Here is a 27,859-nt window from a genome sequence, read left to right as displayed (position 1 = left end):
CCGCGCCCCCGGCCCGCGCCGCCCCGGCAGCGCCGCCTCCGCCCGCGGGGCCCGGGCCGTGCCGGGGGAGGAGGAGGGGGAGCAGCGCCGCCGCCGCCGCCGCCGCCGCGGGCGGGCCCGTCCCCCAGCGCCCCCCCCGAACACCATAGGCGGCTCCGGCTCCAAGATGTCCAACCGGGTGCTCTGCCGGGAGGCCAGCCACGCCGGCAGCTGGTACACGGCCTCAGGTACCGCCGCGGGGAGCGGGCGGCGGGGGCTGAATCAGCACTTTGGGGCCGCCGGGGCCGGTACCGGGCGCGGGGAGGGGCCGCCGGCTCCGCCCCCGCCGGCACATGGCGGGCGGGGGGTGGGGGGCTGCCGGGCCCGGCCGCCGGCGGGGAGCGGGCAGAGCTGGGCAGGGGGTGCCGCCGAGCACCCCGAACGCACCTGCCGGCGCCGCTGCCCCTCTGCTCCTGCCCCGGTACTTGCAGCGGCGCCGCTCGGCGGAAACCGGCGTTTGGCCGTCGCCGGGGATGGATCGGGCCCCCGGCTGCGCCTCGTGTGCCCGCCCTGCCCGGCAGCCGCGCCTCGCCGCTGCTCCTCCGAGTGTCACGGCAGCGGGGCTGGAGCCAGCCCGGGGCTGTGCTTCGTACCGAGTGCTGCTCTCCGTCAGAGCACACGGACGGATTTCAGTATTTTCAACTGCTCCTGGGGTTTTTTTTTGTTTTGTTTTGTTAATTCCGTGAGAAAATACCCGCCCGTCTGGGGTTAGAAGGCAGGGGGAAAGGTGTGAAAATAGGGAGTTTTATTTTACTTCTTGTCGAGGTATGAAAATAGGGAGATCTATTTCTCTTTCTGTAGTGCAAGAAAACCTTCTGTTTTTCCTTCCCTAGCGCTTTTTTTAGAAGGAGTGAAAAGTTACTAAGCAATAGCACAGAGTGGTTCTGTCCATTTAAACATGTGGTACTTGCAGAAGAAGAATATAAGAAAAACGTAGTGCATTGGAGGGCGAGCTACCGCTCCCCTCGCCGACGCCAAAAAAGAGGCAGAAACACGTAATAATGGCTTGATAGAACATATGTTTGGAGATAAGTTTTGTTCGGTTTTGGGGCAGAACCGTTTTTGTGGAAAGGATGCACGTTTGTCTTTTGAGCTGTTAATAAGATTTGTAAGGGATGTTCTTTTACTGGCCCCGAGAGTAAAGATGATTACAAAACTGCAGGTGAACGAGCTTAGATGAACAAGAGGCTGTTGTAATAAGCAGTTCAGAGGGATGGGGGGTACAATTGAAAATAAACCAAACCAAACAATGAAGTGTTGCGTTCAGGATCCTAAATTAACATCTAAGAAGAATTGAATGTGAAAAGTCATACACATCTCTTGGCTAAAATAGATGTGGCTTCCCCTCTTCTCCATAAATTGATGAACGTGGAATGAGGCAAAAAATGAAAGGGAAGAAAGAAATACAGGGAAGAGAGTAACACAGGAAAATGTGGATTGTGTGATAAGTAGCTGGGCTTCAGATGGTTGGGTAGGCATTTTCGAGACAACAATAGAGGATGATTGTTTTCCTTCTGAGCTTAATATTCTAAACATAATTCTTGTGTCTATTGCAAAACTGGCCTCAAATCTTTGTGCAGCTTGCAACAGCATTTATTTCCAATGATCTAGAAAGGTAGGTAGTACTCCATTTACAGAAAATATACAGAATCATGTCAAAGGTATAGATGTAACCATGTGCAAAGACATCAAAGCATCAGAGCTTTATGGTAATCGCCTTGGCCCTGCCGTTTATATTTTCATTTATGAGTAAGGCAGAAAACCTATCTGCGATATGGAATGGCTACATGACCTTACACACAAATTTTGTCGTTTGTTTGATATTGGACTTCATGTCAAGTTATTACTGGATACTTGGAAATAAGAATTTTAATTTTTTAAAAATAATTTAAGAGGCATGGATACTGTGTTTGACTGTTTTCTTCTCTGTGAAAATTCAGTGCATAATTTAGTTAGACTACACTGTGGTAAGTGTTTGTGACTAGTTTGGCCAGTACTAGTTGTTTGTAGTAGGACATCCAAAAGCATGTTACTCCCATTGCTTTTGGGCAGCCCTCTGGCAGTTGCTTATTGAGGAGATGTGGGATGGTTGCCCAGACACACTGCATTAAAAAAAAAAAAAACCCAAACTGAATCATGTTGTAATAATGAATTATGACAGCTGTGCTTGTGACAAGTTAAATTGTTACAGTGTGTATGGTGGGGGTAAGTGGTTGATGTTGCATAATCTGGGGATTTTGGAAATGTTTTTCCTTAAATGAGCAAGGAGTATTATGTGTCTTGCTATAGAACTCTCCTGCTGTTTGCACTGTGTATGTGAGAGCAGGAATTGTGTCTGTTCAGCAAGACAAGGACTACCTATTATTTATTGCTTGAAAGCAATAAATAATAAATAAATAATTTTGTGTGCCATTTAGGAAGGTCCATCAAAACTTGAGAGAAAACAAATGGGGACCAAGAGGCTGTGTGTTCATCGTAGATTTAACTTAAAATCTTCCTTTATTTTAGGCCAGACTCACATGTAAACTGCTACCTCAAACTTGTAACATAGTCTCCTCAATTGTACTACTTCAAGAAAGTGGATTTTACCATGTGTTTTCAGCCTGCATAGCTTCAAGGCTGGAGCTGAGGCAGGGATTAGTTTGAATTGTGATAGTTCTTGAGTGTGTTCCCATGGTTCTCTTGGGCTTGTCTTTTCAAGTCCTCCTACCTCCTCTGTTCTTGGCGCTCCTGTCTCGGCCCAGAAGCGATTTGCTGTGTTATATATAAACCAGTTAGCATTTGAGCTTCCGCTTTCCTCCAAACTGCTCTGTATTCACAGAGCTGAGTTTGACTACACAGGGTGAGTGGATGCCCTGCCCCTCATCCTGCTCTGTAGTTAAGATGATCCATCTGAAAGGGTAATGAGAAATGTGAATTTTTTTTTTTTTTTACAGATATGTTCAAACTCTTTCCATCTGAAAGCATTTTTAAAAGGGTTGAGTGAGGATAAGGTTTTTAAGTGGTAATTTATCCTGAGGTGCCTGGTACCTAGGGCTAAAAAGTCAAGACACCATCCAGGATGATGCATGGCATCCTGTGCTTGGGAGGGGGTTTACTGCAAAGGAGAAGCACCTATTGCTATTAAAAAACAAACAAACAAACAAAAAAAACTCTAAAATCTGGCTGTAGAAGTCAGCTCTGGGAAAGAAGGACCAAAGCCAGCTGAGAGGGAAGACAAAGAATGGATACAGCAATACAGTCCTTTTTTTGTGGTCAGAGGATACTCTTAAACTGGCTTCGCTGTCTCCTGCACTCCAGGAGTGGCAGCAATATCACAAGTGAAGCCACAACCAAGAAGGAGCTGCTACTCTTCATGGATGGTCAATGCAATGTGTGTAAGGGGGTTTGGAAGAAATGCCTCTTCTTGTCTTTAGAGCTGCTCATTTCCATGGGGCAGCAATTGCTTCAGCTGAAAACAGACCATTTCTCCATCATTTTCTCCAGCCATGGGATGTGCACTGCTTAGGTTCTGCCTTGGAAAATATAAACATGCACTCCATTCTAATATGAATACACCACTTACTTGTATGATGCTAATGAATGCTGTAGAGCAGGTGGGACTGGCTGAGCAATTATGCACATCCAGATATGTTCACGTGTTAGAATGTTTCATCTAAGTAAACAACTTTATATTAGAGGGAAAGTTAGGTCCCAGGGAGAAAGCTCACTGCTTCCTACTCAGTGAAGCTGAGAAGGGGGCAAGAAGTGGAAGCTGAACTTCACCATGTCGCTCTAGCACTTCACTTCCCATGTGTTCTTCATTGTGTGCTGTTGTAACAACAAAAAATCTAAAAATAAAGGTCTTTAAGGAGTTTCAGCAGGTGAGTTTAGTATGACAGTTTAAACCAAAATGGTTGTCATCTCTTTTCCCCACACCAAGAATTCTAGAGGAAAGTTAATGTTCGTTCCACATCAGTCAGTGAAGGATCTTAATGAACTTGAGGTGCATACCTCTGGAACATTTGATTGGCAGCAAAGAGAACAGTGAAGTCTGGTCAGTTGTTCTTCCTCCTACTTAGCAACACCACTGAGCTTGGAAAGCTTTACAACTGAGCTTCCAAGCTGAAACTGAGCTGTGCCTGTTGCTCATAGTAGGTCACTGGTCTAAACAACCTTGTTCTTTACTTGCAGAGCTTGATCTGCATGTCTGCTTTTAAAAAATGTTAATGGTATATGACATGCCATTGCTTTTGTGGACAAGCAACTTGTATGCTGGCCACTGAAAACATTTGCAAAATTTAGGTAAAAGCATACAATGTAAATAAAAATATCACACACCACTGCTGTCATGTAGATTGTTTAAAAAAAAAAAAGAGAAAATCTCACTCTTGTGTGGTGAAAAATAGTACCCTTACATTTATTTTTGGAGGGAAGTCCCAGTCCTGCTGTGTTAATTCAACCACCTAGTATCCAGACATCTTGAGAAATTGATTTTTAACCAGCAGGTGGAAGAGGAAGATTAAGGACAACTTGAAGCAAAAGTGGCATAGTTTTTTCTGTGGCTTTGAATGCAAGCAGACACATTCCTAGATACAAAAGAGCAGATGAAATGCAATGGAAATGACATGCTATCCTGAGCGTGGACTGTATGTAGGGTAGGGATGTTTATTCTTCGGTATGAGTAGATTCAGTAAGTGCTGGGCAGTTTCTGCTGTGGGAAATCAATCCATATGCTTCTGAAATGGAAATAAACATTAGCTGTGTGCGTCTTTTTTTTTTCCTCTGTAGCATGTCACGACAAGTGGGATATCACATTATGGTGCTGAACATGGCTTGTGGGCTCACAGCTGGCCTCCCTTGTCTGGCCCCTGCAAGTACTGACTGAATACTGTGCTGCTCCTTATTAATGTGTGTGATAAGAATTCTTGTTTCAGCTTTTCCCCAGTCTGTGGCATGGTGATATAGATAAAACATAAAGGGTTTTAGTAGGCTCTTCCAGGTCACAGGAGTAAAAATCAAATTGAGTGTGTGTGAATAGCAATACTCCATTATGTGGAACTTGCCCTGCAAAACAAGTTTGTTGTTGTATTTGTTAGGGCTTATTTCTCTGCTTTCCCTGACCAAACCATAGTGGCCAGAGGTGTGCTGTTAGCCTGTGCCAACTTGTTTGAACTGGGAGAACCTTAATTTCCATAAGCTCATTAATGCAAATGTGAGTTGGCAGAGTACTTGCTGTGTCGACTTGAAACGCCATTGCACTCATTGTCTTGAATGCTCTTTTTTTATGATGAGCCAAGTAAATGGCCAGTAAATACTTGAGGAGACTTTAAGCTTAATGGTGCACTTGTGTTTAGAGTTTTCTGCTGTCCTAGCTTGTCAGCAAAAGAACCCCAAAGGAGATAGGCACTGACATCTTGTTGCTACCATTTGTAAGGATTAAGCTTCTAACTTGTTTGGACAAGAAATGCCAGAAATCTCTAATAACTGGCTGTCGTACTGCCAGCAATGTTTCAACCTTGTCTTTTGGGCAGAAGTCTGCATGATGGTGTGTAGATCAGCAGGAAAGTATAATGGTTTGAAGAACTTCAGCAGATCAGAAAATAAATGAAAGGGCAATTGTGTGCCACGAATTATCAGTTCAGAAGTTGCATTCCCCTCAAAGTTGGCCACTATTTTCACACACATGCAACCCCTTCTATTCCTTTGTAATCCCCAGTAAGATTGGCATTAATGCTTTTTTACTGCCTTTGTACCAAATATTGTTTTTTCTGATGTCAAAACCCACTTACTCTGTTAGTAGCTCTGTGAGGTAGGCAGCTTCAATGTGCTATAGCAGTGTGATTCTGAGATAGTAAAACTGTTCTCATTTTTGCCTTCTGGGGTTTGGTGGCCTCACGGAGGGATGTGAGAATGACTCTTCATTTTAACAAACAGTGCTGTAATCCCAGCATTTGTATGCTTGTTGGCATGAGCTGGAACTTCTCATCTGCATTAGAGAAAGTGTGTACATCAGTTACAGCTGCTTCTGCTTTGCTGTGGTGTTGCTGAATATGTGTAATCCATTCCCCAGGCCTGCTGCCCACAGTTTCTGAGGGCAGATGCTGCTGCTGCTGGGTTCATTGACCCTGAGTGGCTGCATCCCACCTTAACTTAGGGCAGAATCTCTTCTCTATAGTGTGTTGGATATGGGTCTCTGCAGCAGCTGAAGTGGTCAGAAGGGAATCATGTGACTGTGTGGTTCAGGCTAGGAATGCAGACGAGGGCTTGAGAAAGATGTTCCCTATGCCATAGAGGAGTCTATAAAAGTGGTTTAGTGTGGCATGCCAAGAACCCTGGCATGCTCCACAAAATTGGAATAACTCATCACAGTTCGTTCATAAATGTAATGTAGAAGTAGTGAATCATCATGTTGTTTGTAGCTGGTCATAGACAAATGGATCCAGGAAAACATGGAAAAAGCACGCGGGGGTCACTGAAATGAGATGTGGTTTAGTGGTGAACTTGACAGTGTTATGCCTATGGTTGGACTCTATGATCTTAAAGGTCTTTTCCAGCTTGAATAATTCTATGATCTCATGTAGTGAAGGAAGCTTTCTGCAGTAGCAGGATAATTAATGTACTGATCATGAAATCTTAATGTTGTGACATTAGCTGAAGCATTACAAATACAGCTGTTAACTTAAGTTCTTACCTTGCAATCTGTGAACAACTAATCATAGTGTCTTACAAATTCATTAAGTATTTGCTTTGCAATGTTAAATACCAAATGTAATATCTCTCTCCCTTTGGTCGTTTATCTTTTTTTAGGGGGAAACTGGATGTGTCATTACTGACTCTTTTATGAATTAAACATGGAACACAGCATTAATATGCAGACTGTATTATTTAGCATTGCATACTGGAATAATTTGAAATACAATTTCTACGTTATTATTTCTAGCTGAATCACTTAAATACTGTCAAAATCAACATACTTCAAGAACTTTTACTGTACAGTTGGAATTGGAAAAGAGTTTTATATTTGGTGTAGTTCGGTATCATTAAAATAGGCCTGCAAGTATCACTTAGTGAACACTTTCACAAATCTCATTTACGTTTAGTGTGAGTTAGAGCCAAAATCATTCTCAGAGGTATGGAACAGAATATCATTTGTTTGGATCTCTGAATGACTTGGTACTAAGGTCCTGGGTACTTTTTTATGAAGCTAGGTAGGTTCATGTTGGTTGATATTCTTAATGAGTGGCGTTATAGTTTGATTTTTTTTTCATTCATGCCAACTTTCAGTAAAAATAAAAAACCAATAACCAGTTAAGTACTGGAGAACTGGGGCATGCAAGTAAAAACTGCCACCAAAGCAGATTTTGATATCTGTTTCAGTGTTTCTGTTGTGTCTTCGGTTTTATTTCCCCCCCACCCCGTTCAAGCAATACTTGCAGTTTTAGTTCTGTCTTACAATGTGTATAAATAGGATTAATGTGGCATTGGTGTAATCTCTATTTGCATCTTAATTTTCCCCCAGGTTCTTGTTTGCATTGGAAAATTTCTGCATTGCCTATAGTCTGATTTCACCATTTTATAAATATTGGAGGAGAGTATATGCTAGCAGTGGAGAATGTGCCATTAACATGAGTTGTTGAAAGTCACCTATTCCTGACAAATCCTAGTCTTTGCATAGCTAAAACTTGTTCTTTATTCAAGGATTTGGCTTTTGTTGCATTGAGAAAGAGGTTTGGGTTTATTTTTTTTTTCAAGTGCGGTCTGTGTTTTTTGAAAAATCTTTACACTTTATGCAATTTTAACTGTTAGTCCTCTGTCACCTTTCAGATTTCAGTTTGCCTAACAATTTAATTAGTGTTTCAGATTCACCTTCAGAATTGTGAAGAAAGGCGTTCCTTTGGTTCCAGTTACTAGCCTAGTTGTATGCCAGCCCCCAGGGTTTCATTATTATTTTGATTTTTCTAATACTCTACAGGAGTAAAAGCTTACTCACTTCTTACCACAGATGTTGTAATATTTATTAGAAACATTTTTAAGGTGTAGACTTTTCTCAATGGGAAAGGTAGCTAAAAAGTGGAAGACTCAAAGGAGGGTGGTGGTTCCTATAGGTAGGAGACATTCTTGGACAAGTAAAAGCTGTCAAGGCAGGGAGCTGCAGTGTTACTGTCATTGTGCTCCAGCATTACCTGCCTTGCTGCGAGCGCTGTACATGTGCAGCTGAGGGGGAACTGAGCAGTTTTCCCTGGCACTGCTCTAAATTTTGATTGAGGTTTATGCTCTTCCAGTAAAAAAAAGTATTCACTGAGACTGAGGATTCAGAGCAATCACTGAGTCTTCCCTACCAGTCTGAAGAAGTATGTTTTGTATGTGCAATGTTGGCTGCAGGAAAAGGAGCAAAATGCAATTACATTGTGTTGACACTTGGCATATAAGCACTTCAGCCTCACCGACAAGGTGAGGTTGGCTGTGGAAAGAATGTGCTGGTTTGGCTTAACCTATAAAGTCTGGACCACGACAGCTGTAAATTGGGGTGATGAACTTATCTGAGTCACTACCAGATGTCTTTGTGTTATTATTCCCTGGGTGACAATGGCATGCGAGTAATGTGGAAGGATTCTTTCTTACTTTAGAGCTTTGTGATGGGATAATGTTTATTGTTAAAATAAGGTGTCCCTTTAGGCAAGATAATTGAATAAATGCTGCTTGTAGTTGTTTCCGTAAATTTGCCTAGTGGAGACTTGATCTGTGCTTGCAATTATTTTAAACCTTGGCATAACTTCTACTGGTTTTCAAAACAAAGCAGGATGTGAAATATCCACAGATAATGTCAGAAATCTTTAGTTGCACACCTGTGTTTATACCTGACTTCATAGGATTGAAATGCCGACCCTAACGTTACATACTTCAGTGAGGCTCATATTTTGTTGCTTAACCTTCTTTTGATCAATGAAAGGTCTGATCTTACAATATTAATGCTGAAGTATACTGATTGTTGCATCCAGAAATTGCATTCATAAGGTTTTCTACCCTTCTGTCTGGGTTAGCCTTAAAGTTGCTGTTACTTTCATCCTGCCAGCTTTCTCAAGATGAGCTTTCCCCCTGAGGTTCAAGGAGCCAGGACTTATTTTACTTCTCACCACAACAGCAAGGGGGTACATGGGTGGCAGTGCTGTTCATTGTCCATGCTGGTCAGCTAAGGAGATGCACGTTCACTGGATTGTCTTGATGACTGACTGTTTTTCCAGTTAAGCTTCATTTAAATATGAATAAAACTTGCTTCTTTATGAGGAAGTACTCATGTACTATAATACAATTCCATATGGCAGAGCACAGATACTGTGATAGTGTGGGTTTATTTATATTTTGTATAACCAATTCAAGTGTTTTGACTTTAGCTTTAAGCATCCTCATGTTTGAGAAATGGAGAGAAAAACTTCTCTGAACAGTTCAAGATAAAGTTGGTGCTAATTTGCTAACAAGAAAATTACAGTTCTAGAGTATCCTCCTTTAAGTATTTGTAAGCATAGGAAGCTGCAGGTAGGCTATAGTTTTGTGAGTTCATGTGAGTGGTGTTTGATTTCACCCCCCCCCCCCTTTTTTTTTTTTCTTTTCTTTAGCTAAAAGGTCATGGATACTGTACTCTCCATTCTCTCTCTGTTAGTCCTTTGGAGAGAGAAATTTGATTGCATATTTTATTAAAATAGCGCAGATAAGTATAAGTTGAAATCAAAGTTTACATTAGGTCAAAATTAATTATTTAAACAGGCACCTTGGCATTAAAGGGAAAAAAATCTGAAAGCAGATGTGTTACTTGGTCCTTAAGTAAACACTGACAAAGTTTCATCCCTTGGGTCATACAGATCTGTTATTTTACTGCCTCTAGGAAGAAATGTTACTTTGTTATGTGTGTCTGTAGTAGCAGACTAAGCAAACCTGGGCATCTTGCTCCACTACCATACTGTAAGATTGGAAATTTTAATCAGATTTGACCAATGATGAAATTTTAGGATATTAATGGCCAGATGTTCTGACCTTTGTCTTTAAATTGTTCAGGCGGTTACCTGATTTATCTCAACTGAGGGCAAATCAACTTAACCACATCCTTAGTGAAAAACCCTTGTTAAAGAAGGGATGAAGGAGGGCTAAGCACAGTGCCTTGCAGGGGAAGAGTTCCTCTTGGCTTAAATTCTGACACTTTTGCAGTTGTGTTGCCTATGGATCCTCTTCTTTGAGGAGAATGGGTCAGGTGGGGCAAAGTAATGTTTAAGTCTGGGTAGTCAGTGTCGAGAAAATAGTGTCCTCCTAAAGAGCTTCATTCAAGAAGTATTTTATCTTTCTACATATTTTGGGAGAATTAGGAAGTAAAAACATTTTTTAAGTGATTTGTTTCTTCACTGATATATGTAACAAATAAAAGTAGTAATACTGTAGAAGTGTACTGTTTTGTTAGTCTCCTATTATCTTAGAAGGAGGGTGAAAATAGAGACCTATTTATTTTTACTTAGCTTCCCCAATAGGCTCCATTTTCTAAGATGTCATTATGTTTATCTCTATTGCATGTCAGCTGCTTGTAGTTTCCCCAGGCAACACAAGCAGCAGAACAAAATTGGTATGTGGTGGAATTTTTATAACAAATTCATAATTTCACGAAGGCACTGTATTACGTGAGTGACAGCAGCTACTCTGTCGCTCTTTCACCTTGTTAAAGTTGCAGACAGTAACTAAGGCTTTCAAGTTGTAATAGAAGGCTTAAGAAAATGGTGCTGCACTTGTTCACTTCCTTCATGTAAGAAGGTAGGGCTCTTCACAACTACAGAAGTTGTCCTTTTTCAAGGAGACATGGATTTAAGTTCTGTATAAAAATTAACAGCTTCAACACCTCTACCTTTCATGTCTGCATTTTCTAAGGAAAGTTTTTTTGCTATCCCTGGTCAGGGACTGATTGGATTCTGCAAAAGTTGACACCTTTTCTCTCAGTCTCTGTGGTTCTTGTCAGCCTTTTGGAGAGCTGTCAGCCCTTGTCACGGCTGTTTGGAATGTATCTGTGAAATGGCTTCAGGTAGTTTAATTTGGTTTTGACTTACACTGGCAGTTGGTAGTTCAACCCCTGCATGGGGAAGATACAAAGATCTACAACGTGCATGGAAGAAGAAGAGCAGCTTGCTGCACCATACTTTACAGATAAACTCTGAGAGTACAGATAAATTCATAGAGTTCTGTCAAAAGCATAGTATCAGCTGAAAAAAGTGCATCTATTTTCTTTGTTAATGCTAAAACTTGTAACAATAGCAGCTGAATGAGTTTTTCTTAAAAGTTTGTTTAGCATTCTTTAATAAGAAAGAATGTTGTACTGTATTTGCCAGACTTGCTTCCTGAAGGATAGCTTAACATCAGAAAGTTTTCTTGTGAAAGTTTTCTTGTAAACCACAAAATGTGGTTTGTTTGGGTTTGAGTTTTTACTGTTGCATTTCTAGAAGGCTTTTTTAACATCTGTCAGGTGATTGAATTAACAATATTATTTGCTACTTAGGTACAAAACTTAGTTTTAAAAAATTTATATTTTGTATTGGCCAATTATCAAAATTAATGTTGGCTAAGTGATCGTGTACTTGTAATATATGTTGAATGGCCAGGGGTTGTTAATGCATTAGGATAAGCATAATGTCTTCTCACTTTTAGCTTTTTCCTGTGCATTTACACATTTTCCAGGTTACAATGTTTTGTATTATGCTCTTGTACTTGCTTAATAAGGAAGTATTAAGGATTTATTTTCATAGTCATTGGCTATCATGCAAGTGTCAGGCCTCTGTATTATGTCATCTTGTCATGTTGGGCTCTCTTGATAAAGATTATAACTTTTTGTTTTACTTCTGAATTCTGCAAATTCAATTGTGAGAGGAAACAATGATCTGTCAGCAATTCTTTTGAAATCAGCAGCCATTCTTTCCAATGGTGAAGTGGTGCGTTCATTAGTCCTCACAGAGTAGGAAACAATAAGTGTGTGTTTGGGTGTTTGGTAAATGAACTTCCCAGACCAGGAGGTTGAAACTTTCCTAAGGAAACCTTCAGCATTACAAGGCTGGGGTTTCTTTTTGTTGTCACATTGGGTATTTTGGGGGAATGTTTTTTTCTGTTTATTTGTTTTTAGATTTAAACCCAGCTTTGAATGTTTAAGATGACTTTTAAATCTGCTGGACTTTCAAGCTTTATTTGTAAATTTTTGAGATGTATTAGGTTCTTTTATGGCTTCAATATTTCCATGTCTCTTCACAGGACCCCAGCTGAATGCACAGCTAGAAGGTTGGCTTTCTCAAGTACAATCCACGAAAAGACCTGCAAGAGCCATTATTGCACCGTAAGTTCGGAACAGAAGTTCAGTATATCTAATATTTGTTTAAATGCTCTTTCTTTTTCTGATGATTTTGAAAAGTGGTTAAAGCTAGTATTTAGCTGAAAGAAGAGTTGTATGGTTTCTAAATAAGTATTTTGGATATAGCATAGAGTGGCAGAAATCTGTGCACATTTGGATGTATGATTAGCTTGCTTGTGCTGATGGACTGCACATATAATATTTGTTGGTGATCCAGTAAGATAGGTTAGAGTTATGTTAATGAGAAAGACAAGACCCCTCCAATAACAGAAAAAAAAACAACCCCAAGACAAAATAAGCAAAACTGATGCATCCCTCACACTCCCTAAATAAAATCTAGCAGAGCTTAAAAGCAAAAAGCAATTATACACTATTCAACTATCCAAAATGGTTTGTTTTTGTTATTTTAGTTTGGGGTTTTTTTGAGCTATTTGTCCACAGGTAAAATAGGGATCATCTGGACTATTTAAGGATAACTCAATTTCTTGAAGACAGCTGAGACATTTAATGACAAAAGTATGTTGGTCATTCCAAGTAATTATGAGTTGGAAGGAAACACTGGAAAAAGCACCTTAAATATGATGCTTGTCCTGTGCTAACATAGCATTGTCCTAATGTTTGAAGTATTGTGTAATAGTATTGAGTGTGCAGAAGAAATTGTCCCACACCTTCCTTAGTCTTTCTTGCAGGAATGTGAGGAAAGAGACCTTTCAGCTGCAGATTATGTAGTTCGGTTCTTTTTCCAGAATTGCTGGGGGTCTTCCTGTGATCTCACCACATTTTTTTTGTTAACTGTGCCCTTTTTTTACCACCTGTGAAATGGGATATGCTTAATATTTTTGTGGAAGATGGAAGAAGCCTGTAGCAGAGGGAACATTCAGGAGACTCTTTTGACATTGTCTAATAACATACCTTGCCCATTTGTGAGGTCTCGGTCCCCTGTTTCCCCCCTTAGCATGTATGTTAATACCTTGCTGAGATCTTTAGAATGAGTGGGGTAAGTGATGAAGTAAAATCCCAGGGTTATTTTGAAGGTAATTTGCTCCAGGTATCAGTCTGTGGATGAATATAAATGTATCTGAGCATACATACATATAAATACATATAAAATCCTTCAGTGCTGTCAATGGGAACATCATTCTCAGTGTCATTGTGTAAAGCTGTACTGTGGGCATGCTGCTGAGTGACCAGGAGCCATTTTCTGCCACTTTACCTGGAACTCTAGGAGTGAATGTTCTATGAAATTAGTGCTTTTAGCAGTGTAATGTGAATTTTCATTTTAATGGGCTTGAAGAGAATAGTTCTTCAGATTTGAAGGCAATATTTAAAGCAACTAGGCAAAATAATTATAAATTGTTTTGGACCACACAGAGGAACAGTGACTGAGGAAGGACCATGCCAGGCTGATAGGAAATGGTGAAGCATGTAGCTTATTCCCTGCAGTAAAAGATAGAATGCTGCCTTCCACTCCTTTCCATGTACTTGTTCATTCTGTTGCTAAGTTATTCTTCAATGACAGAGTATTTTTTTCTTTATCTGCTGTGACATGTAGTTCTCTCTTTAGCAAGACCCCTCTACTGTCATTATATTCAGTTACTGGAGTGCTAGAAGAGCTTTCTGCAGTTTACAAGTTTGCCACTCCCTTGTTCACTGGCTGCACTGTTAGCATTATCATGAGCTTCTGATAACAGGCAGTTGTGCAGTCTGCATATATCCTTTTACAGGTAAGGGAAGGTCCTTCGATCTGGGGGTTTCCTGGCTGTTCAGTGGCCACTGATAGTTTTTTAACTGGTCAGTAAATGGTCACTGCTAGTTCTTCAACAAATACATGTCTTATGTGATCAGCATAAGACAAACTGCAGCAGCACTTTCCTGCTCTTTCAGAAGTTTTGGATCACCCTTAAAATTTTTAGTTCACTGGAGACGGAAAAAAGTCCTGAGAGATTAACATTGAATATCAACATATTTAAGATGTTAGGCAATATTTAAATCCTCTCATTTTGTGTGCTTTGGTTCACAGCCATGCAGGATATACCTATTGTGGATCTTGTGCAGCCCATGCTTACAAACAAGTGGATCCCAATATCACGTGAGTATTGCAGCTTTCTTCACAAAGCCTAAGACCCTGAGGTTGCAATTCTCTGATAAGGGGAATGTTCTTGTTACATTCTTACTTCCTGAAGTACTCACATTTTAATTTTGTATTCTTTTTAGCCTTCTATGCATCACTTCTGTTTTAACATCATAAATCTTCTAATTGGATGTTACAAAAGGGGGGGAAAAAGGAATATTGTTAAAATAATTGGTAACTAACTATTTACAAGGGAGGGATTAAAGACTTTTCAGTTTATTACTGATGTTCCACTGCTTTTATAAAAGCCCAAGCTAGTTTTCTTGGGGTTTTTTTGGCTTTTGTTTTGGCTTTTTGTTGTTGTTGTTGTTGTTTTTGTTGGGAGGTTTTGTTTGTTTTATTAAGTCGATTAAAATACTTCACCATAATGCTGCATTGGTTTTTTAGTGCAGGATTATGGGCTGAATACTGCCAGGATTCTCTTCTGCTGTGGAGGAAGTGACCAGTGTGTTTATGAAAGTTAATTGTGCCAATAATTTTAAATGGACTTCTGTTTCTAAGAAGTTTAAAAAAGAAAAAGTAAAAAAACCCAAAAAACCAACCAACATGCTGTTGTAGTCTGTGTTTGCCTCTGAAAATTTGAATCCAGTTATTTTTGGGTAAAGTAATATAATTTTTATGTTCTGCTGACTGCAACTTTTTTTTTTAATTACAAAAATTTAAAATGTCTCCAGTATTTACTCAAAGTATGTATTTTGCAATGCTAAATAAAAACTGGCTAGGCATACCAGTTGTTCATAAGATAACATGCTGTAATACTCTTCAAAGACAATGGTTTTAGTTCTTCCTAAGCTATTGCAAATGATGTGAAAATAGCTCATGGTATGACAGATACCTAATTCCTCTAAAATTTCTGGAACAAGCTGTTCCCTGATAAGGAGTTGGTTGAACTTGCTGGATCATTTGTTTTTTACTGCATGGGATATTTAGAATTCATCTTTGAGCTCAAGTGCTAAATTGCACATTTGAATATTTGTTTTTTATTAGCTTTGCAGGAAGTTTGTGTTTTAGTACATCTTGTTATGGTACTCCCTGTGTAACGGATTAAAAAAACCAAACCCTCGGAACTTTAAATGTCTCCCACCCCTTTAATTCAGTGCCAGAAACAAGACTATATAATCCTGAATATGAAAAACTGAATTGCCTATATTTTTTTCATTTTTCTTTTAAGTCCTGTGGCAGAAGACCCTTAATGCCTAATCAAGAGGCAGGAACTGAGGATCTGAGGAAATAACGATGTCATAATGACATGTAAAAGGTTGCAGTATCAGCTAAAGCTATGAATGTCCTGGTCCAAGTCTCTGTTGTTGATGCAACAGCAAAAACACCCATAACATGTAGCAGCATAAACCCAGCATTTGAGAAGGACTTAAAATCTAATTTAGTGAAACCCAAGTAAGGCTGATCAAGTAAAAAAGTGAAAAACTCTGAACAGATGATAAATTCGTAATTGTTACTTGATCCTGTATTTATTGAAGGTGATGAGTAGCTGAAGATTGTGTTGATTCAAGGAGAGAATTCAAAAATCTGTTCTAAGTGGCTGTAATGCATCATTCAGCCTTCAAATGAATGAAGTCTAACAAATTTCTAGCTGATAAGTGCCCTCTGATATATAACCTGCTTTAGAGATTTAAGGGTAGAGCATAATTGAGCTGATCTCATGATAATTCCTGACGTACCAAGCAAGGTTGGGCCATGGATTGATGTGGGGTCTTACTTATTGTTGTCAAACAAAGTATAACTATTGTAGCCATGAGAAAGGATTACTTTGTATGCTTTTATTCAACTTGTTACTGTAAGCTGAGTTGCTGTACAATTGCAGTTGTCTAAATTGTGGCCTTCTGTGTTAATTGTTGCAGCCGAAAAATTTTCATTCTTGGGCCTTCCCATCACGTGCCCCTCTCCCGATGTGCACTTTCCAGTGTGGACATTTACAGAACACCTCTGTATGATCTTCGAATTGACCAAAAGAGTAAGTGCATTACAGAGCTTGGACTTCTCTGAGGCTTGGGTGTGGACTGTGTTACTGCAGTGCTGGGGACTTTCTTCTTGTTGGGCACTTCCTTGCTCTAAGTGGGATTCAAGTGCAAATCTGGTTTTAGTGCAACAAAAAATGAACTTCTCAATGATCCTGGTTGTTTCAGATGTGGTTACATCATAACCGTAGTGTTTCTCTTTCTCCTGGCAAGAATTCTAAATTTTTGCTTATCTTTTCAATTTTGAGTGTGTGCTTCAGGGTTTAAAACTAAAAAAGTATTGCATCAAATAATAACTCACTGAACATCTTTTCTATTCTCCTGTTAAGTGTTCTGGCTGGAAATAAAGGTTCTTTAGTTGGTTTGAGTTTGATTTCTGATAAAGGAATAACAGCGAAACAAAAAATTGCTTTTATTTGGATTGCATGTGACTTTCTAACTTGCAAATTTAGTAGGTGTTAGTCCATGAAATGCCAGTCTTTTGAACTAAGTGCAATGAAGATGAATTTGATATTTTGGCTTTTATGTATTTTGAGGTATACCTAAGTGATACAGTGTCTTTTTTGGAAGGGCTAATTAGTGCAGATGTGCTGTGTTTCATTGTAACTGTGATTAAGCAAGCTAATTCAGGCTTTCTACATAGGGCCTGCAGAATTTCCTTAGGTAAGAAATGTTTTGCTTTCTGTAGAGCCCCTTAATGGAGTTGAGAAGGAGGCAGAGCCCTACATCAAATTCATCATCCAGTGGAGAATTTTCAGGGTGTGGAGATGACTTGGTATACTCTCAAGCACGCTTGAGAGTAGAAAAGATAACTTACAAATGTGGATTACTTAATCAGTTGTGGCTGTCTCTACATTTCATGATTCAGTCAATAATAAATTCAATTAAATAGTAACAAATCGAGCAATAGCTCATCTGATGAATTTTTTTTAACATATAATGGGCAGTTTATGAAAATAAAAATTAATTGACTGGGCAAATGCGTGTATATTTTCAAATGTTTTATTTATGAATTAAATTTTGTATCAGAACAAAATCTTTTTCAATATACTGGTAAGGTCACTGATTTAACATATTTTGTAAACTGAATCAATTATATTTATATTTTAATGACTTGAACATAATTTTGTTTCTGAATTTATTTAGAAACAAGCGGTTTATGATGATAGCCCTTGGAGACAAGTAATTTTTATAGTGGGTATGTTCTGATGAAGGTACACTGTAGCTTGCTTTTTGCACTTGAAATAATTTTCAAAAATAAGCAAAAAAAAGTAGTAAAACCTGATCTTTATTCATTTCAGTTTATGGAGAATTGTGGAAGACTGGAATGTTTGAGCGTATGTCCCTACAGACAGACGAAGATGAACACAGTATTGAAATGCATTTGCCTTATACTGCTAAAGCCATGGAAAGGTACTAGGGCTAATTACTTCTGCAAGAATGAACATTATGTGCATTAAATGTTTGAGCTGCTGTGAAGTGCAGTAGGAAATAATAATACATTTTATGGCATAGAAGACCTTATGGTGTATATAATGCTCATACTTCCCTGTCTCCTGATAAAAATTTTGGTAATGAGAGGGTCAAAGACTAGGATAAGTTGCTGTAATTGAAACTGTGAGCAAAGCAAACACTTAAATAATGGAGTTATAACACCTCTTATAAACAGGTTTACTTAATAGAATTAATATTAGTTATGCTTTCATGAACTTTTTTCAATAGCTGATTTTTTTCCCCCACTTTTCAAGGCATCTCCGAAAGAAGTTCAGATAGGTTTCTATGGGATTTTGTTTGGAGCCTTAATACTAATTTTGAAATCAGGAGTGAATCAGCTTACAGCTGCTATTTCAGATATTTACTTTAAAAAAAATTGTCAGCCTTTGTTGGGGTTTCTTCCCTAAGATGTGCCCCATCCCTTTGTTTTGTTGTTTTTTTTTTTTAAATTTCCATTGTGTTTTGAATTTTACCTAGAGTATCAGATATACCTGGGTACTGTGTTGAACATTTTCATATAAGTTTCATTTACTTTGGAGAATTACTCAACATGCAGCATCTGTACAGGGAAAATTTAATTCTTACTTCATTGCTGATTTCACTATGTCTTTTCTTTTTGTTTGTCTGGTATTTTTACTTTGCAGCAGAGAGAAATACTGGTTTTGGGGGTGTATGTTTTCTGAAATTGACTTACTTTGAGGTTCTAAAACAACATCCTAGTATGTCCTTACCAAATTGCAATCTTCAAATAATAGCAACCTTTTAAACCATTCTGCAGTTTCAGTTAGCAAGCCCTGAAAAATCTTCAGATGTTACTTGAATTACAACCTTTTTTCTTTTGCTTATAAGCCATAAGGATGAGTTTACTATTATTCCTGTGTTGGTCGGAGCACTGAGTGAGTCAAAAGAGCAGGAATTTGGAAAACTCTTCAGTAAATACCTAGCTGATCCTAGTAATCTCTTTGTGGTTTCTTCTGACTTTTGCCATTGGGGTAAGTTCTATATCTCATTATAAGAGTATATTGAATACTTTGTAGCTATTTTCAAATAATGTATTTTATTAAACATTGAACATTTTAACTTCTAGTAAATTCATTTTTGCAACTTAAATGCCTTCATAAAGTTAAAAAAGTCTTTAAAATCTGGAATAATAGGTAAAAAATATTAATGTGGTAATGTGTTTTCAGTGTAGTGGAGGAAATGGTGATTTATATACATCTCTCTACTGTTGCAATGAAGTAATTGTCTGAAGTTGCTTGCTCTTTTTACTCTTCTTTTAAGCACCTCAAAACAACTTTCAGAACTAATTATCTAAAAATTCACTGGGCATGGCCACTTTGCTCTGACAGAAATAAATTTTGTATGTTTTACTGCTGAGTAAGATAGCAGATGGATTATTTATGCCAATTCACCAGTGCTACCCCAGTTCATCTTGTTGACAGAGCTTCAAAGACTCCAGAAGCCTTGACTTCTGCCCTGCTTTATAATTTTATTTTTCTTTGAAGTGTAATAGTAGCTGGAAAAAGGACCGCTTCAGAAAGATATGTGACACAACAGACCTTCTTCCTATTTTTCCATTTTCATCTTTGCTCAACTTAAGTGCATGTTTCTCTCATCTTTGAAGTGGAGTAGGTGAAAGGTGTATATAAGAATGACCTGGTTCTGTTGTGGCTAATGACCCATCTAGAATTGCTTATTGAATTGTCATAAATTTTTTCTTTTAACCTTCATTTACTGTGGGTATTGTTGTGCAAGCAGAAGTAGCCTGACTCTGTGGCTGACTTTGTCAAGAGGGATAGCAAAATGAAATGTTGCTTTACTTCTTAATTTACAGAATCAGATTCTAAGGCAATAAGAGGCAATAAGTGAGTGATACTTCAGTGTCAGTTCTGCATACTAGATTTCTCTTTAGGAATATAGCCACCCATCGTGCATTTTTCTTACTTCTGGGCTGCTACTTTATGATTGCCCTAGAATTTCCTCAACGGAGCTAAAAAGTATAAAATAAATGAAGATTACTACTTTATAACTATTATACTTTCAAATATTTAGTAGGTATTAGGGAGTGGTTTAGCTACAATTTTTCCCTTTTTTATTTTATACATGATTTTTGTTTCAAGGTCAGAGGTTCCGTTACAGTTACTATGATGAATCCCAAGGAGAAATTTATAGATCCATTGAGCACCTAGATAAAATGGTAAGTTTTCAGATTTGGTGGAACTAACTAACAAATTTCTCCTGTACATTCCATTTCTTTGAACACTTGAGAAATTTTTCTAACAAGATATTATAGATTAGCTATTTTATTGAATGTGTAATTTTCCTTTGTTTACCACAGTAAGAATTTAGCTGTTGGTTTTAACTAGTATCCTCACTTTTACTGACTGCACACAATTATATTGTGGGTATAGATTAGTGAGCATAATTATTGAAAAAAAAGTGCATGTTCGCCTACCTAAAATGCCCTGATGTAACCTAATTTCTGCCTACATACCCTCTTTTGTTTTTGAAAAGCAATAAAAATTATGCATGGGAAATTGTGGTAGTTCCAGCTTGATAGCTGTAATATCTGCATATAGAAACAGCATTGTGATTATGCAAATGTTTCACTAACATCCATTTGGAGGAGGAAAGGCTGTAGGGCATTGCACTGGTCAGGAAAATGAAAGCCGCTGTTTCCTTGGGAGTAGCCTTTCCCTGCCTCTTACTTTATAGTAGGTGGTGGGGAAAAAGCAGTACACCATGCTTCATTTGGGGTTTAGCCAAAGGCTTAAAGGAATGTTAAATACATAAAGGTCCAATGCCAAGTATGTTGCATTTTCTTTGCAGTCACAGAAGCCAAGGATTTCGTTTTAACATAAGAAACCCCCAACAACTTAATGTTCAAGCCTATACTTTAGGCACAGATTAGAAGTAATTCTTCTGGAAATATGTAACCTTAAAATTTGTTTTACAACTGTTTGCATCATTTATGTAGCTTCTATAGAATCTGTTAGAACAGAGAGCTGTTCTTATTCATGGCATGTTAATTTTTTCCTTGTCTTGAAGGAATAAATCCTATCTGTTGGAGACATCTCTAGACTTTCTTGCCTTGTGTATACAAATTAACCTCTTTGTTTTTCTACTATTCATCACTGGAATAGAAATAATAACAGTAAATAATTTGCCTTCATTCTGATTATCCCATTCTTAATATTTCTTGTAGTCAGGTGAGAGGCTTCTCTATCAAGAAAAGTGTTTTTCTACAGAATCCCAGCATCAGTAGCTTTGATGTGTTTTTGCAGGAGAGCAGATTATGGTGCATTAGCAAACATTAGTTTCCCCTTGTTAATTTCTGTGGTGAAAGCTTGAGGAAAGACTGGACTTTGGCATTTAATTACTCTTAGGGAATACATTGCTGCACCAACTCTTCATTTTGGCAGTTATTCAGCTAAATGGAAGTGACATTTTTTTCTAACATGGAAAATCATGTCTACTGTTTAATAACTGTGAAAATACTTTTTCAATCTGAAGTTTAACTGGAAAACTAAATATGCTGTGTAGAAGCATACTGTGGTAATTTTTTTCTTTTTTATATCATGCCATATGTGACCACATGACTCCATATGCAGACGCTATATGGAGGAGGTCTTGTTTTGGGTGATTTTCAGAGATATCTTGTTAGCAATATCACTAAGACCTTCCTGTCTCATTTTTCCAGTTTTTGGAAGTTTGTTCAATTTTATGTCTCACTTGGCTTCTTCTTGTTTCCTTAGATAAGCATTGGATTTTTTTCATGTGATTTGATGTACTAAACAAAATTGTACTGTTGTAAGCAGTAGGCCTCTACACAGACAAAATAGCATTAAGATAGAGACAAAACTGTACTAAAACTGGCTTCATTTTATTGGCCCTAACTAGGAAAGCAGTCAGCTGAGCACATTGTAAGCAGGAAGGTATTCTGGGGCAAGATGAAATCAATTTTCCTTAGAAATGCCTTTGTGAGAGGATGATGGCCTCTTCCTTAATTGGACTGGACCTTACGTATTTTCTCACCTAGTACATAAAAACTGCTGAATACTTTGGGCATGGAAGTTTTAGAGCCATGAGGCTCCAACATAAAACAAATACAGAGTAGTAGGTATTGCTGGGGAGACATCATTTTCTCCATGGTAATTGTTGATCTGACCACTGTCACCACAGCCTACTTTGTGAGGTAATGGCAAAAGGAGGAAACAGCCTCATGGTTAGAAGGGGTACCTTAGGGGAGAGTCTTCAAATTAAGAGTTATAACTGAGCAGCTGATGTGCAATAGTTAGTTTGTTTCAGGTTATGATATACAATCTTTTCACATAAAAGTGGGGGAAGTATTTTGTAAGACATTGTTGAAGAGTAATTGTTTTTGATTGATTAGACAGAAAATGCTCGCTTCAATCTTTACTGCTACATTGCTCATTTTAGAAGAGCATAAATTTTGTATGGGATACTTTATGCCTCACTTGAGTCACTGGGGGGACTGTGTTACCCTGAATGCTGATGGGGGAAAATGCAGGCACTGACAAGTGCTGTGCGGGAAGAGCCAGTACTTGGTACAGGGAAAATGCTGAGCACTCATGGCTTCTCAGGTACCTCTAATGATCTGCTGAATTCTGGTGGCTTCTGCAGTGCTGCTGCAGTGAGCCAGGACCTTCCACAGTGGTCCAGCCTGGGAAGGCTTCTTAGGCTGGGCATAATGTAAGATGGAGTCTCTGCCTGGATGCCCAAGTCCCTATTCTCTTCTCTGTGCCTAGACAGTAATTCTCCTGGTGGTTATTTGTCGTGTAGTCTGAGTGACTCACACATGCAAAGATAATTGGGTTGGATAGTACTAAGACCAGGTTTGTTTCCACTTCCATTAGAGTGCTATTAGTTTAGATCTTGAAGTGTGAAGAAACAGCTGAAATAACTGAAAACAGACTTTAACATGACCAGCCAAAGCATTATTGGCACATAGTATAAAATGAGCCTATAGGTTGTTGGAGGGAGTTTTTGTTTGTCTTGGGATATGTGTGTGAGGTTATTTTTTCAAGTTCTTTTGTAGACTTGTAGATACTTGATCCTATTAGGGGATATTATTTGAAAATGTAACTTTGTAATCATGTTAAGTGCACTTTGCTAGGATATTGTAGATGCCATTAACAGTATCTGGGTAACTGTGGTATGCAATTTCTACATGATGCCATAATGACCTTGTGATAAACTGTGAAACTGTGTTTATACTTGTGTCATGTGGGTTTTATGTGTTTTAACTGTGTTCTAAGCCATGCCTAGCTGAGTTGTTTCAAATACTGAAAATTATTAGCTTCATATACCTCTGCTTTTTATAAAACACAACCTGGCAAAAATGTTTCCTTTGTTCCTCAACACCATTTTAGCTGAGAAACAAGGTTGATAGTCTTTGTTCCTCTGCCACAATGATTTTTAAATCCAAAAGATTGAAAAGTTCAGTACAACCTAATGCTTAGAGGACATCTGTTTGTACCAATTCCCCATAGATTTTCTCCAGTCTCTGATGTATGGAACTCTGTTAGCATTTTCTGGGATGAGCTTCATAGCTGTAAATGTTTTGCAGTGCTGAACTGTGCATTGAAATAAGCTTACTAGGCATTCTCATAAATCCTTGTCCATTCATTTGAGACAAATGCTTAAATGCCTCTGCCCAGTATGTTCCAGTGACTTACAACTGTAAAACAAGTTTCTCAACTGAGCTGCCATTTTCATGTTTTTAAAAGGTCATGAAAGGGTTTTGCAAACTGATAAAATAGATTCTCATGAACTGTTCAGTATCTGAGTAAGTGCCTTATGCATCTTTAATTTCACTTGGGTATTTAGTCAAGTTTAGTTCTGCTTTCTTTAGCTGTGTATTGACATGTGCAATCTACAAGTAAATGGATGGTTGAAAGATATGCTTTGGAAACTTCGGAAATGCAATGCTATCTATGTAATCACTGCTAGTTAGAGAATAGCTACCATTATTTTTTTTGGCACTCATTTAGGCTCTGTAGATCTGGAGTGATTAACAGCTGAAATTACTGGCCAAGGCTCCAAACACTCTCTCCATGACTCCAGAAAAACTGAGTTCTTACCACCAATTGGCCAGCTTAGCTTGGTTTTGTTTTTCCATTAAAAAAACCGCGGTTTCCATTAAAAAAAAAAAAGTGTTTCTTTATGAATTCATCATATGTCTGTTTGTATTTAAAAGTACACAAGGGTAGTATTTGTCGTTGCTGTTTGTAATTCTCCCAGCTCTCCTGGGAATCTTCTGCTCCTCCATTGTAAGCTGTGATCCAGCCTGAATAATTAGCTGCAATCTGCCAGATCAGCCAACGCCCTTGCAGAGTGTTGTGGAAAATTCGCTCTTGAGGTGGAGACTTCAGACTGACTGCTTCCTGCATTGTGGCTTCTCCGTTTTATCACCCAAAAGTAGGGGAAGGAACTGGGATAAATGCAGAAATCTTAGAAGAAATTGTCTCCTTTTCTGGTATCAACCTCCAGTTATTCCCATGCAAAGTATATGTTTTTTCCTCGTCTCTAAGGAAGAACTTACTGTTTCACCAACAGAAGCAGCATAACTATGTATTTTATTGAGTTAGTGAGTGTCTGGAGCTCATTTCCCTGGCAAAGGGAATAATTTTCAGAGAAAGGAAAAAGAGGATGGAGTCTAATACAGGCAAAAGAACAAACCCATGATAAACCTGAGACAATAAGTAATTTAGACTTGTTTCTAAACTACTTTCATGGTGTTTGATCTGCTTTATGGGATGGGATAAGAGTAGACTGTATCTGGAGTTGTAGGATTCTTTTTGCTTTTAAGAATGCAAATGTTTGCATATGTGTAAGATTTTGTTTTCCACATGTGTGCTGGTATTCTTAGCATGACTCCATGGGATCATGAGTCTCGCTCTCCATGGAAGAAAGGATGTATACATGTGACTGTCTCTTGTAAAGTGGAAGCACCATCTCATTTTTGTTATGCACCAACTTGATAGTGCTTTGGAGATTTTCTAGATCTGGTTTTTATGCTCTGAGCAAATGGCCAGGCCATGCCCAGATCAACTGCCTTGCGTGCCTTGATGTGTCCAGGATACATCACACTTGTTATGTGTGTGAATTGCACATGTATAGTGTTTGTTTTATCCAAGGTTTTTGGACATTTGGAAGTCCCAGTCAAGTGCTTGGCCCTGAACTTTGTTACCAGGGAGAGCAGATGGAGGCACAACTTCTTCTTGCTTTGCCCTTTTAGTAACTTTGTCTGGTTATAGCTGTACCAAATCTTACGAAAGTAGAGCAGTCTTGGATGGTGGGGATCAACTAGTCTTCAGAGCTTTTTTAATGTGAACTTCACTGGTATTTGCAAAGATAACTTCACAGATCTGTGGATTAATGACAACTCTGGAAGAGCTCCTGCGCTTTTAGTTTGGCAGGGAATGGAAACAAGATGACTACAAGCTCGAGCTCACATGCTGAGATTCCTTTGATATCCTTGGTACAAAGTAGAGGGTTTTTCCTCCTGCTCTGTTGTAACAAATGATGATGTATAAACACCTTCTTGTGAATGTGTAATGTAATTATTGCTATCAATTCTTTTTCAGGGTATGAGCATTATAGAGCAGCTAGATCCTGTATCTTTTAGCAATTACTTGAAGAAATACCATAATACAATATGTGGAAGACATCCTATTGGAGTGCTATTAAATGTAAGTAACTGTTGATTTATTTAAGAATACAACTTCTGGGAAAATGCTTGCATTTGTAAAACACGATACTGCTGCAGTATTCCTTAGTTCTAAAATGTCAAGCCTTGAATTAATTTATTTTTTTAAGTGTTCTCAATTTGGTCTCTGATTTTCATGTCTTGCATGTAGACAAATGTAAGCTCTTGAAAGGGCTGAGGGTTTTCAGTTCCCTAAGGGAGATGAGATATCACGTTCCTTTTGAATTTCAATGAAATGCAATCATTCACTTTCTCTTGGCCCTAAATAAATGAACAAATAAATCCATCTCCCGGAAGAAGTATGTACGTACTCTTTTGAATCAGTACTTATGAATCTGTATTTATTTTCTCTATATTGCTATTAGCTAGCTATTGTGAGTGCCTTGTGATGTCTGGCAGTGGTTTTGAGTTTTGAAAATATGGTGAGAGATGGCCTCTGTAAGTATTAGTGCAGAGCACCATGAACTCAAAAATCAACAGCAGTTAAAATTCAGATTACTTTCTGGTTACCGTATTCTGCTTTGCTGATGCAGTGCAGACATAAACCTGGCTTAACTTAGTTGTCTAAATTTGGTCGCAGCTGCTTTTCAGCACTGGTGGTGAGCTGCAGATTTGTCGTACTGCTTGAGTGACTCTCACTGTATTTTTACTGTAATTCAAATCTGAAACAGGAAGCATGTTCCTTTTTATTAAAAGGGAAAACTTAATTCACTGGGAATGTAGTCTGAGTCGATAACATAGAAATAACCTTTTAAAGTGGAGTCCATAAAAGTTTGAGCATTATCAGTATTGGTAAGGCAAAGTTCAGTACTATGACAACTCTGCGAATATACCCAACTCTTACCCTCAGATAATTTAGTCTTGCAGTGAATCACAGCTAAATTCTGTTCATTCACTTTTGCCAATTGTCACGCTTTAATAAATTATCTTTTTACCTTCTTTCTGCTTGATGGAAGAAATAGAATCTGAAAAGTGTTAATAGTGTTAGGGGGGAAGCCAGTGAATGAAACAGCACAGAAATAGGCTACATCCACTAGTTACTGGGAGGTGCTTATATAATGAGCTTGTGAGAGATGGTGCAAGGACCTTTGACACCTAGGAAATGTAATTTCACTGATACCTTTTTTTAAACAGCTCTTTTTCTCTCCTCAGGCTATCAACGAGCTCCAGAAGAATGGAATGAATATGAGCTTTTCATTTTTGAATTACGCTCAGTCGAGCCAGTGTCGAAACTGGCAAGACAGCTCAGTGAGTTATGCAGCTGGAGCACTTATGGTCCACTGAACTGCTGAATGCTCAGGGATGGCACCTGCACACACTCTGTATTCGGGGTCCCAGCCTAGCCCTTACAAAGATACAGTCTCTGGTCTTTGGGTATACTGAAACCTCAAACTAATAGAACTCTGTTCTTTTCTAGTAGGTGTAGTCCTTCCTTAGTTTCAACTCATTTAAAAATGCTTTCTTGTTTAGGACAATGGAAGGAAGACTGGTATCAGAGCTTTTTGTGAGAGTTGTTTTTTTTCTTTGGAAAAGATAATGGCTGTGAAGACATGGTGGTAGACTGTCCTTAAAAATACAACATGTAAAGCATTTACCATATCCTAAATTTGCACTCTTTGCAGACCTGTGCACATATACTCCGCTTTCAGAATAGTTTTGCAAGTTGTAAACGGAAAAAGGGGGGAAAAGGGGGTGGAAGCTTTTTAATAAAAGAAAAAAAGGAAAACAACGCATTTATAAATGATTCTGTATTAGAATATAATAAAACTCCAGTATAGACAGTTACTACCCGTGATGTACAACAGATATCTTCTATTTTAGTTGCTAATAAAGGGCTACACAAACCAAAATAGTCTGATTTAAACTTATTGCTTTGTGTTCTGTATGTGGCTGCTTGTCATTAACATTCTTTATCCTCAGTTCTTATGCTTGATAATTCAGCCATTCTGTAAAATATTTCAGAATGTATTTTGTATTCAGCATCTTTTGACTACATCATTTACAGATTTATTTTTTTTTCATCTTAAACCTGCAACTGTGAGTTCAGCTGTACAAAAGAATTTGGAAAACTTTTTGTATAGTCTATCTATAATCTTTTTTGTTTCACAATTAATCTATGAAGTAGTGTCTTTTAGCAT

General features: G+C 38.4%; 1 protein-coding gene across 2 annotated transcripts; it reads left to right on the top strand.

The window, feature by feature from the left end:
- Nucleotides 1-68: 68 nt before the first annotated feature.
- Nucleotides 69-27,571, top strand: MEMO1 (mediator of cell motility 1). Of its 2 annotated transcripts, XM_059841486.1 has the most exons (9): nucleotides 69-227; nucleotides 12,292-12,373; nucleotides 14,409-14,477; nucleotides 16,379-16,491; nucleotides 17,797-17,908; nucleotides 18,839-18,981; nucleotides 20,110-20,186; nucleotides 25,600-25,704; nucleotides 26,874-27,571. In XM_059841486.1, the coding sequence occupies exons 1-9, from the start codon at nucleotides 167-169 to the stop codon at nucleotides 27,003-27,005; spliced, it is 894 nt and encodes a 297-aa protein (XP_059697469.1). In that variant the 5' UTR covers nucleotides 69-166; the 3' UTR covers nucleotides 27,006-27,571. The 2 variants fall into 2 exon arrangements, with proteins under 2 accessions (XP_059697469.1, XP_059697470.1); XM_059841487.1 differs by lacking the exons at nucleotides 69-227; nucleotides 12,292-12,373; nucleotides 18,839-18,981 and having other exon boundaries at nucleotides 14,411-14,477.
- The last annotated feature ends 288 nt before the right edge of the window (nucleotides 27,572-27,859 follow it).

Source organism: Haemorhous mexicanus, chromosome 3 (assembly GCF_027477595.1).
Source record: "Haemorhous mexicanus isolate bHaeMex1 chromosome 3, bHaeMex1.pri, whole genome shotgun sequence".
Lineage (NCBI taxonomy): Eukaryota > Metazoa > Chordata > Aves > Passeriformes > Fringillidae > Haemorhous > Haemorhous mexicanus.
Note: the sequence above shows the minus strand (reverse complement) of the source record. Positions and strands in the feature narration are given on the sequence as shown.

Bases quoted from the DNA above. Each gene is read 5' to 3' on its own strand.
- MEMO1 (XM_059841486.1), top strand. From the start codon at position 167: ATGTCCAACCGGGTGCTCTGCCGGGAGGCCAGCCACGCCGGCAGCTGG. The intron at 228-12,291 runs GTACCGCCGCGG...GTCTCTTCACAG, and splicing joins CAGCTGGTACACGGCCTCAG to GACCCCAGCTGAATGCACAG. The intron at 12,374-14,408 runs GTAAGTTCGGAA...TTTGGTTCACAG, and splicing joins GCAAGAGCCATTATTGCACC to CCATGCAGGATATACCTATT.